General features: G+C 39.3%; 1 protein-coding gene across 3 annotated transcripts in view; it reads left to right on the top strand.

Annotated features, from left to right (window-relative positions):
- Positions 1-12445, top strand: part of GRB10 (growth factor receptor bound protein 10) — a 148474-nt gene that overhangs the window by 28001 nt on the left and 108028 nt on the right. For 2 of the 3 annotated variants that reach the window (XM_032181714.1, XM_032181715.1), the window contains exon 2: positions 10816-10913. In XM_032181714.1, coding sequence (XP_032037605.1) covers positions 10863-10913 — 51 coding nt within the window. In that variant the 5' untranslated portion in view covers positions 10816-10862. Of the gene's footprint in view, positions 1-7554; positions 7582-10815; positions 10914-12445 lie in introns of those variants that run through there. The other variant, XM_032181716.1, reaches the window with a different exon arrangement.

The following is a 12445-nucleotide window of genomic DNA, read 5'->3' as shown; positions in this document are numbered from 1 at the left end:
ATTTCCTTTTGTAGTCAGTGGAAAGAAGTAGGCGCTCCAGGTGTGCACATCACAAAATCTTTTAGGTTGGAAGGGACCACCTGAGGTCATTGAGAGAGAGCTAGGGTTTGGAGTTAGACCTCTTCTAGATAGCTAGCCTGGAGTAAGATAAATTGTATGTAAACAATGCTCATTTCTCTCTGCTGAACGATGTGACAGTGCAGGGGTTTGTTTCCTTTCTACCCTGTTTCCATAGGGCATATGCCTTTTTTTCTCCTATCCTGTAGTAGAGTTGTGGTCAGTTCTGGACACAGCACAGCCATAGATTTGTTTCAGTAGACATTGCACAGCTAGTCTATGAAACGAGGTTGTGCGTGGGGATGCTTATGCATTGTCTTCCCGCTCCTTTCTACTGCTGCCAGTATCAGTTGGACAGCCTCGGGAGTGGGAGAATGCAGATGGGACCTGGTGGGTTCCAGGCTTGGGGTAGAAGTGTTTTGTGGGTTAAAATACGTTGGTACGTAGGATCGTAGGATGAGATGTTACAGAAGGCATTTTGGCTACATCTGGAGCCTACACCCTCTGAGAACAAACGTTCCCCTTCAGCAGCTTTGTAGTCTGAAGGTTAACTAGGGATGTTCCTAGTTTAACCTGTATCTAGTTAACCTTCGGTGCTAGTGACGTTCACTGTTTCATGCCTCTGTTAAATAGTCTTATAAGGCCTGAAACAACAGATTTCCTTTATGGCACCCTGAAAGAACAGGGAAGTAGCTCTTAATGTAGGTGGCTTGGCAAAATATTCCAGTCAAGTCAAGTATTTGGCCTGCTACCCAGCCTTCGATATGTAATCTTTGGGTGCTGCCAAAATACCATTCTAATTAAGTTGACATAGTCTATAAAGCCTGGGTGGTATTACTTCAGTTTTCTTTCCTGTGCTTTCCAATGCTGCATTTTGAAAAGGTTGATGGAAGCTGTGACACTTAGAACCTCACCAGAGCCTTCGTTAAGCTGGGATTTCAGTCACCTTGTGACCTTCAGGATCAAAGGAAGGAATATTCTCTTTCTTCTTCTCTCTGCAGGTGCAGGCTAATACCAATAAATAAATGTACACAAATGCACATGGAACATGTGATCAGTTGGCCAGACTTCAGCTTTCCATTGCACATTAACACATTAACTCTTCTACAAAATATTAACCTATTCTGTAAGTTTATTTTCTGTTTTGTGTGTGCTTAGGTGGAAAAGCTATGCCCTGTTTGTCCCAGGGAGAGATTTTTGCAAGTAGGCCAACATACTTGCTTCTAAAATATCATCTGAAACTGTTTAAGGGTTGAAAAGCTTAAGGGGGTAAGAAAGACTTCTACATTTATCTCAATTTTATTTATTTATTTTTAAAAGAGAAATTCCCAGTCTGTGTCCAAGAATAGAGTGCCAGTAACTTCGTAGCTGTGTCCTCAAAGGCAGTTACGTGGTACAACCCTGACTGTTTGCTGTGAAGTGCCAGTCACCCATAAATTCGGAGGTTGCATGTTGCGTAATGCCAGCAAATGCATCCGAGATTACAAAATGGTCTCTCTGCTATAATAAGATTGTTCTGATTTGTTAGTGAGGCAGTGTTAAAATACACATGAGGTAACTATGACATCAGTATCTTAAAACTGCAAGTACTTTTTGCAGCTGAGTATGCTCTGGCACTGCTAGTGCTTCATTGCACTCATTCACTCCAGTGTAGCCTCCCAGTTGTGTACTCCAAGCTGGATTGGCACGATTTCTACGTTCCAATCAGTCCGTGATGTATGTATTGCTTTTGTTTGGGTTATCTTTTGCATTTCTTGCACTTCTTTACTATGCCCTCTTTAATAAGGCTGCATCTTCAGATTGTATTTGCTGCTTGCTGCAGTTGCCTCCTTGTGCTGTTTGCAATGACAAGATAGGCTGGCTGTCATCTGGCTTGCTTGGGGTTGCTGTAGTCTAGGACTCAGTTATGCCATTGAGTTACTCTTGGCTTTAATGAATTATCACTTACCAGCTCTACTATGGTAACTCCTACCCTGCTATGACTGAGAGATAAAACATATTTCCTTGTTTATTGCTATTACTTACTATTATTACTTACTCCTTTGCTGCATTTCAGCTGACATGTGGAGTCTTTATCTTAATTGTTTGAACACTTCAATTCTTTAGAATAAACCATATTTGGGAAAATGTCACCCTAAAATTCTTTGGAAAGTGAATTAATGTACTGTTGATACTGGGGAATGCATCTCTTCTTACAAGCGTGCAATTTTTTTGCAGATACTAAGCAGAAAGTCTTTCTTTTGAGTGTTCTAACTTTGTGAGCAAGGAGTATACTGAGAATAACCTATGCACTTAAGTGTACCTCTTGTGGTATCTCTGAGATACCATTTTAGTGAGTAGTGTGCTGTTTGAATTGAAATGTCTAAACTTGCCCTCCAGCTTCAGCTGTTTATATGGTGTTAGACAATGTAAATAAATTAGTGCTTATTCACTAACATGTATTATAGATAACTGTAAAGGCCTCAGTTACTTGCTTTGCTTTAAAAACATGAACGTTACTGTCTAAATAAAAGCTTTTGATAATCCTAATCAATAACTCTTAAAGAACATTAAAAAAAAAAAAATCTGCAAAGAGAAGTAACCCATGAGTGTTTACTGATGGTTGGTAATAAGCCCTGTAAATTATCAAAATGTAGAACCTCTATAATGTCCTTGTTCTGAAATGATGCGTCTCAAACTTTGTTAAATCCAGGAAGAATGTTTTGACCCACCTGAGAACTTTGGAGGGCAGGAAAAGCTGAAGGAGGAATGTGGATGGCTTTGATTGATACTTGCCTGCAGCTTTCTGTGTGCGACTGCAGGTTTTTGTTTTGAGGTCTGTCTTATGGTCAAACATGCTGCAGCCAGTCCTGTGTTGCAAAAACGACCAAGTTCTATGAGAAGCTTTACTGAGACTGCTATGTAAATCTCATCAAGAAGGAAGCTTCCTTTTAAAAAAAGCATCGAGGCAGAGGAAAGCAAGCTGTAAATAACAGTGGATCTTGGGTGAAACAGACTTAAAGTGCTTGAGAAACTGATCAGTTGGTCATGTGATAAAAGATTGCCTTTTGTTCTTTTTTTCTTTATTTTGCATCAGTCAGAAGGGGAAGAAAAGATCTGGAAGATTCTTCCACAGAATCAAGGAATGTTGTACAGAAATGAGGAAACAGAAGTAGAGAAATGTGCTTTAGATTACTGCTCTGTGAATTTGAGAGTCCCTTTTTCCATATATTTTTGTGTCTAGAAAGATGCCAATTCTGTTTCATAGAATCATAGAATATCCTGAGTTGGAAGGGAGCCACGTGGATCATCGAGTATGCATTATATGCATTTCAACTATTCGCTTCCCTAGCTTTTGTTGTCAGGAGGCTCCAAAGTTTACAGGAGTGGGAAGCATCCTATCCTCTTGTCGGCTTGGTAAGGGGAAATTGAGTAAACTGTGTGCAGCATTTCAGCATAATTCTTAGTGATATGTGTGTTGACTTAAACTATGTTTTCCACCAGAATCGGTAGTGGTATGACTTTCTTCAACAGAACCTAAGTATGTCTCATGCATGCCGATGCACTTGTTCTTTTTGTATAGCAATTAGGTAGTAAAACGTCTGCAGTTTAGTTTCTGGGTTGGGGTCCTAGAGACACTGGTTTCCAAATCCCATTCGTGGGCAGGGGAAAGGACTGTTTGCAACAGTGGAAAGTTCAAAGCAGAGAGGCTTAGTGTGTTGGATCCAAAAAACCAGCACTTTGGAAGTGTGCAAGAAAAGAAGACTTTAGTCTTGTGTACCGACTTGAGTCAGTAACCACAAGGGGAAAGTAATTGCCTTCAAGAAGATGCAACTTTATATTTTGTTTGGAGACTTACCCAAATGTTTATCTTCTCTGAGATGCTTGGAAAGCAGTAATTCTCACAGACGTGCAGTAGGAAAGGTTTGCCAGCTCCTAATGGCAGTAAACAAAGAAAATGAAAGTTCATGGGTTGCCTAGGCCAATGTGATAGTTTGCTGCCACTGGAAAGGAGTGATTTTGTTCCTTTCCTTTCCTGCACATGCTCTCCAGCCATTCGCTTTGTGCCAGTTGAGCTGCTTGTCAAATCTAAGTTTAATGCACTTAACAGAAAAATAACCCAGCAAAACAAATGAGTTAATTAACACAACAGAAAAAAAAATACTTTTTTTTTTTTTTTTTTTTTACCCAAGCTGAACTCATTAAGGACCATACATGGTGCAAAATGGGGAGAAGGAGGGAGTGCCAGAAAGTTTCTCAGAGGAAGTGGAGGAAGAAAGCAGAGCAAGGGATGATGAAGAGTGGGATGCCTGTCCTGTTCTTGGCAGCAACAAGCTATTAAATCATCCTAACTGTTGTATAACTTCACTCTGAGTGTTCAGGTTGAATAATAAAAGCCTAAAATAACAGAAAGAAATCATTATTCAGACCATTTCCCAAAATTACAAAATTTTGGATTCCATAGTATGAGGAGTGTGACTGGGCTTAAAAAAAAAAAAAAAAAAAAAAAAAAAAGGGGGGGGGGGCAGGAAAAAGACAAAAAAGACAACATGAAGGACAGAGTCAGTAGTGTATGGGTAATCTTTTTGGTTCTCTGGAAGAGAAGGTAGTGAGAAAGTGTATATGCAAAATTAGAGACCATTAGTCACTGCGTTTTCAGCTGAAGTTGTCCTTGGGCTGCCTTGTTATGCATCCCTTGTCCCAGTCATGCATCTATGGACCTGCCCTACTTCTGCATATGGCTTGCTGATGGGATTGTGTACTGTATAGTTCTTCAGTTTCTGTCTAATTAACATTTCATTTAGACTCGGATGTAGTCTGTTTAGTTGTCAAAGTTCCTGCTTCAAAGCTATAGATTTAACTATTAAGAGGTAGAACAGGATTTTGAGTGATCAAGGGAGATGGTAAAACTGCAGTTTCATAAATATTTCATAACTTCATTACCAGTTTGTTTTTTAAGCTGGAATACTTTCTTCAGGGACAGGGAGAAAAATCCTTGCTTAAATGGGCAAGGTGCAAAGTAACTATTTCTCTCCCAGCACATTTTATCCTTACTGTCAGCAAAGCTGGCCTGACAGGAGGTGAACAGGAATTCACATGCTATGAGTCTTGAGGAGCCTTTTCAGAATTTTAGGCAGCTTCAGGAAACCAAAAAATGCTGAACTGCGTATATTTTATTTAATTTTATTTGGCAAGACTCAGTGGGATGGCATCAGTTCTTCTGTGCTTCTTCTGAAGTATGTATCTGTTTTGGCTTTCAAAAGCCTGAATTGCTCTTGCCAAGATTCTTCACTTTCTGGCAAAATTACAATGGCAAATGGCTTCCTTTACAAGGTGTAATATTTAGACTAACAGCTTTGCAATTAAGAATGGCAAAGAGAATTATATTCCCTTTTTTATAAGACCAGATTTTTTAGTATGGAATCGTGGGAGTGTTTGGACTTAACTGAAGTGCTTTTGATTGATGATTTATATTTTGAACAGTGCTTTTCATTTTAGTGCGCAACACTCGCTTGAAATTTTAACTAGAACAATGCGTTGTTTTCAAAGATATATTCAAAGTATTACTCCAGCTAGGCAGTTGCTCTATGTCGTAGACTTGCAAATGCGTTTTGGGTGCATATGTATAATAAAATGTGTGCGCACATGCCAACTTGTGCAAGAGAAGTGGGAAGAAATTAAGGAATCTGGAAGTATTCTTAACTATTATCTGCTCCTAATCTCAGTAGACTATCAGATGTCAACAAATAATGTCACTGAATCCTTTGCAGTTGGAGAGTGATGGCATTCAGGAGTATTTGGGGAGGTATTTTTGGAGTGTCAGGCAAGTGAACTTGTTTGAAGAGAAGTTGCACAAGTATAGGTTTTCAGTGTGGGAAAATCAGAGACAGGGTGCAGGGAAGGACTTTCAGAGCTGGGGAGAGAAGCAAGCATGTGGTAGGAGTAAGTAAAATGGGGAAAAGGAAAGCTGAAGTTTTGAGAAATCTGTTCAGACGCTATAGGGTTGTCCATGGAAACAAACAAAAAAGGTGTGTGTGGGGGGAAAGCCTTTTGTCTCTTTGTCAGGCAATATACTTTGTGGATCTATGATGTATTCAAGTGCCTAGCAGGGCCACACCGTGCTTTACTTGTGCAGGAGGTTACCAATATTAGTTTGATGTCAGAGACTTCTGGGTGTATTTGTTTGCCAGCCTGCACTAGGGAAACTTTGAGTCCTGCTTGACCATCACCAGAGGGGTTCCTCAATCTTGTAAACTGACACAGGCTGTACCAAAACCACCACTAAAAGAGGGGAAATCACTTGGAGATCCTTATACATGCTGATTGTTAAAGCTATGTTGAAATCTGTTGGCGAATGCTTGTGCTGTGTGGCACGGGCAGCCAGGGAAGATGGTGGCACTTCCCTTCTGGCCTTCAGGGCCATGGCAGGGCTGTGTGCTGGTGAGGAGCTGTGTGGATCACCCTCTTGCTTGGAGAAGCACATCTGGGTCATGAAGTTTACATGCAGCTGGGGGCACTCTTAGCCTTCACCTTTTTCAACTGCAGAATATTTGCTGGCATGCCTCAGGCTGCTGTCATCCAAATCCTGTTTCCATTGCAACTGCAGCAATAGGAGTGGTCACGTAAGGCAGAGTAAGAGCACCCGTCCTTAAGCCCTGTGTTGGTGTTGGGGCTTGTTAGATGCCTCCATCTCATATCTCCAAAGCATAGTGTTGGGTAGATCTGCAGAGAAAACAGAAAGCTTTCCAAAACACCATGAAGCAATGGGGACCCTGGGAACAGGGTGAGGGCAGCTGAGGTCTTGTAGATTGCTCTTTGTGTGGGCCAACAAGGCAGGGTGTCTTTTCCCCAGCTCTCAAGATGTTGAATTATAAGTTGACCCAGACACTTCTGAAGGTGACTTAGAGATGAATATTGTATGAATTCTGCATTAGGGTTTTGTTCTGACTGACTGTAAGACCGAAGCTTTGGTCTCCACTGGAAATGCTGTAGTGTGGGGAGAAGTGAAGTGATGACACAGTGTCTGAGAGACTAAAAGACATGTAACCAAGAGAAAGACTTTTAACCTTTATGTTAAACCTGAGGTCTTGCAGAAAGGTTGTCAGTTAGGTGAAAATTTAAGGCAGTATTGAAGCTTTTTTTCCCCTCCCTCTTCAACAGTAGTTCAGTTAAGGAAAGCAGAACATTACAGAAGAAATATACTAAAATACCCAGCCTAAATACACAGAAAGAGAATAGTATCCAACAGATTTGTAGATTTTTTAAGCTATCTTTCATAAAAGAAATGAACTTTGAGTTTTCAAGCACTCTCGAGCTTGTCTTGCAACTCCACCAGATTAAAATCTTTTTTTTCTTATCCTTCTCCTGTTCCTAACTAATCTGCAAGTGATTTTTTTTATTGTTGTTATTGTTTATTTTTTTTAATTGTTTTTCTCCTGAATTTAGAGACTTTGACAGATGGCACATGTAGAACCTGGAAAACTTCCTGAATTGGCAGAGTGACCATACCATCTTCCTGCCATCTTCCTATTGCTGTAGCTGTAGGTGCGTAGGCTGTGTACGCTTCCAGAGTGCAATTTGAGATATCATTTCCTTTGCTGAAAATATTCAAGGAGCAAGTGATAAATCAAAAAGCATACCTGGTGACAGGCTTAATTTCTAGTTAATAGATAACTTAATCTACTGGTTAGGTGGGTAATTTGAACGTGAATAGGAACAACTCATTCAGACCAGCATTAATCTCCAGGATGCATACTTGCAATGTTTTCCTTGCTAAATGAATATCAATCTTTGTTTAGATTATGTGAGTTGGTTTAACATTTTTGAGAGACTGAGATGTCAAAGCTGTGCCTCACAATAGACTATTCTTTAGAGAACATCATACCAAAAGCGAATCTCCTTATGACCTTTGAAATTTGGTTTATCATGGCTATTCTTTGTTCAGGGACACTCTGTCCAAGGAAGACCTCTTAAGTCAGTGAAAGCACGTGAACTCATTTGGTTTTGAGTGTGCCCAAACTGTGTTGATGCTGAACGACTGTTCTAGCCAGTGAATGTGCCAAGTTCTGTAACAGTAATTGACTGCATAGCTTATTTTCTATTTACAGGCCTTTGTAGTTTTCTTCTCCCATCTAATGCATCTGAAGGGCAGTAAATTGGCACTTGATTTTTTTTTTTTTTTTAATTTATTTATGCTGGTTAACTTGTATGGAAGAATATGTAAGAATATACAAGCTAAAAATCATGTAAAGACAATAGGAAAGAAGAAGTTGACTTCTTTATCGTCATTTTTATCAGCTGAACATATGAATTGGTATAGAGTTCCGTCCCTATAAAATATATTGCTCATTGAAGTTGTGGTACAATAGAGCCTTAGATCTTAAAGGTGAGCAAAGGCTTTTTTTGTATTATTAAGGCAGGACTATTTGATAAACTGCTTTTAGACAGACAAAAGAGATGTGATCTTAAATCAACGTTAATGTATGACTGACTAGGAATGATATCATCTAAAGATTATTGCTTTCCTCTGTTTCTGTGGTGTTAACAAGTGAATACTGAAGAATGTAGCAGTGAAGCAAATAGGTCTTGATAAATTATGCAGTCTTGACTTCAACTATTGTTTGAGGTAATTGATGATCTTCCACTGCTGTAATGGGGCTGTAGCATAAACTGCAGCACGCCCTAGAGTAGACAAATTGGTCTGGTATTGTTTAGGAACATATTTAATCTCTCTTGTTGCAAGTAAATCAGTAGCTTTTGCTGAAACACCAAGATAAAGACCAGCATTTCAATATTCAGTCCTAAATAACTTACAGTTAAATTCACAGCAGTGCTGCCTTTTCCTGTTTTCTAAATACTGAGGTAATCAATAAATTTAAAATTGTTGCAATTCAAGGCTGAAATATTTTCCCATATCTCTTTAGGTAAACTTTCTTTAATCTTTGTGGGTTTACAGACAAATACACTTCTGTATTCTTGTTGCACTGTACCAACTTCAGAACACCTAATCCAGTGGTTTGCCTAATTTCACTGTAGATGCACTTAGAGAAAAGTGTAATCCCCCAAAGTGAAAGGATGTTTTTCATCAGCCAAGATAGAAAGGGTTTTCTTGAAACTCTGCTTGGTTTTCCCAGAACCTACCGGGAGAATGAGTCAAATCTTGCCCTGAAAATGAAATCTTCAATTCCCGTTTAAGAGCTGGCTGCACACTGTAGGTCTGGATTAGGAGCTAGATGGCTGTACAGCACTGTTTGTTTATAGACTTACATGATGAAAGATCCTAGCAAGAATACAAGTTGGGCCTCATACCTACAGTTACATGTTTGAGGTGATTTTTAATTTTTTTATTTTTTCCCAAAATGTGAATCTGGTAAGATTTTAGTCTTAAGCTTAAGTAAATGCTATGGACAAAGTATCTAGAATAAACAACTTGATTTATGCATATTGGATTAAATTGATTTTCAAATTTGCAGTTGCCAAACACTGTTTCCTCTCAAGGCTATGAATTGACCACAGAAAGCTACCGCCTCAGGAAAACCGCAGAGCACAGTAACTTCTTCCTAGAAAGAAGCTCCCAAAAATTTGTCTGCCTTTCTCATAGGCAGGAGGGTACCATATCTCAGCTAAATGTATCCTGGAACTAGATTGAGTAAAGTCTTCTAGATGGGGGCATGGTTTCCTTGGGCCAGAAGCTGCAGCTCCTATTGGAGCTGTTTTCCCAATATATCTTTTACCTTTGTTTATGACTTCTCTGTCACATAAATCTTCCAGAGAGCTTTGGTTTGGTAACAGCTTATGCCTACTGGAGAGCAGTAAACTTAGTCTGTTGTTCTGAATACATACTTGATATTTATAGCAATGAACAAGACAAGAGCTTGCTTGTGGTGGAAATAAAAGTTCTGTATCTGCTTTGCAGTCTTCTCTCCTATCCCTGCCCACCCCATCTGCTAAGATGTGAAATCACTTGTCTTATACTGCAGGGATGTCTCCAGCTGAATGCAACTGGTTGGGAGAAGTGTTCAGAGTAGCAAATAATGCTTTACATATGTGCTTTTGTTTAGCTTTGTGTCCTTTCTTAACATGCAGTGGCCTTATTTTATTTTAATACCATCAATTTTATTTCTTCTTTTTTTAATTTCTTTAGCCATGTGTGCCTTTATGTTACATCTGTGGTAGAATTCAGACTGTATCTGATAGCAGAAGTGGTGCATGAGAAACACTTCTCACCTTGCAAAGTTGCTGCTAATAATGACTCACAGGAGGAAATTCAAGACTTGAATGCAGATTTGCATAGAAAACCCCAACTGAGGTACTAGGTGAGAATAAAGCCGTGAGAGAAAAGACAGTCTGGAGAGGGTAAAGGGGAGAATTTGTATAATTAGATGTAGAAGGCTAATGCTGCATAAGTGGTTATCACCTTAACTACCACATTTCAACATTTTCTTTCTACAGCTGAGAGTGTAGTGTTGGTTGGCAAGAGCCAGTCTTTGGGTGGCTTGGGTCTGTGTGATGAGTAGCTTTCTCTGTTGCTTGGATCATGGAAACAGAGGAGGAGCCATCTAGCCTGAGAATAGTTGTCTTGGGCTCTTGAATGAAATATTAAGTTGAATGTGCTTTCTAGGCTACAGACAGCAAGCTTGCAGATTTGCTACTCCAAGTTGATGCAGATCTTTGTCACCTCATCTTGCTCTTCTCGGTCTTCCCCCTCCAACTGTTTTCAATAATAAGTTGATGTAATGTTTTCAGTATGGTTTCTGACAGTTTGTTTGTACTTTGCAGGTCCTGTGAAGCAGTAGATGTGATTTGAAGAAAATTTGAAGGAACAAATGGCTTTAGCTGGCTGCCCAGACTCCTTTTTACATCTTCCTTATCGGATAGTAAGTTATGAAACTGCATGTTCATGTCAGCTTGTAGCATCATATCGCTATGTGCCAGTGATTGATTGTGCGTTCAGACTTTTCATCAAACTGTCTGGCAATTCTCTGGGTTTTGCTAAGATTTGGTAGCAGAGCCTCTGTTACCATTCTGTATGCAAGACCTGCTGCTGGAAAAAATTGGGTCACTAACACGTAATAATTGGGTCACGGGTTAAGATTTGATACCTCTCCTTGAAGTAGCTGGTTCATATCTGGGAGAAAGCACCTGTGTGCTGATCCCTTCCACACCCAGCCCCCCAAAAAGGCAAGTGACAGTACCAGTGAAATGCCTTGCACCAAAAAGGATCAGTTTGCTGAATGCTATATTTGTAGGAACAAAGGCAGAGATTTTTACACTTGGTTAGATCCTATGTTTGTCTAGTCATTATGCTGTATCTAAGCAGCCAATATGGCATATTACAACAAGTATTTTAAAAAACCTCAACTCAAAGGTGCTAGGCAAATATGCATACAGAAGTTCTCGTGTATTTGTTTGTTTGTGGTTTGTTTTTTTTTTTCTAGACAGTTGTGGTTGGCATAATACATGCTTTGTATTTTTTTATGGAACTGCATATCTGTTTTTTCAGGCATGACCTGTTTTTTGCCCTTTTTTTCTCTTGTTTTCATACAGTGCTTACTACCCTAAGGATTCAGTTATGATTTCAGGCCCTGCAGATACACAAATGATTAAACAGAGTACCTCATGACATAGAAACCTTTTTCTTTGTCCCAAGAGAAATAATACTACTAATAATTACTACAGTTATGCTGCATATCTGGAAAAAAAAAAAAAAAAAAAAACACACAAAAGAACGAACAAAACAAAACTTTTACAAGATACCGATCCGTTTCATGATAGGCCAGCTTATACTTTTTTTCCTCCGACAGGAAGCTTCAAATTCATTAACTAATTGCTAACTATTAGTTACTAATTATACTAATGTTAATATAGGCTGAGTTGTCAGCTGCACATACCTCAAGCATTTTCCTGATAGCAGGAGCAACATAACAGTCCCACTATAACTTTGTGAGTACAAAAGCAGTTATAAAAACAGAACGGAATTCAAGAAATTGGATGTTCTGAGATTCTTTTATTGTATCTGTAATTTTTAAGAGCATACGTGAATAGATGTGCTTGGACTCTATAACCTTGATGCACTATGAAATTATGCTTCCAGTTCATCTAGAGCATCATCTGAATCATGCTAGGGTGAGGGAGAGAAGAGCTACATAAGAGAAATTGGATACTGTAGGCAGTAGTTTTTGAGCTGCAAATTCTTTACTGGATGCCAAATTTTCTCATGAAAATGTCTTCAAGTGCCCCTGTTCAACAGCCAAGAGGTACATCAAAGGGTTGCTGCAGCTTGATATGTGAGCAGAAAGGATGTGAATTTACCTTGCTTTTCCAAAACCTATGGATAATCTGCTTTAGTCTAGGGCAGTCTACAGACTGGAAGACTCAAAGCAACATGGGTTACTTAAGATGGTGGGGA

The sequence above is a fragment of the Aythya fuligula genome, chromosome 2, assembly GCF_009819795.1.
Source record: "Aythya fuligula isolate bAytFul2 chromosome 2, bAytFul2.pri, whole genome shotgun sequence".
Classification (NCBI taxonomy): Eukaryota; Metazoa; Chordata; class Aves; order Anseriformes; family Anatidae; genus Aythya; species Aythya fuligula.
This window is presented reverse-complemented; position numbering and strand designations above follow the sequence as displayed.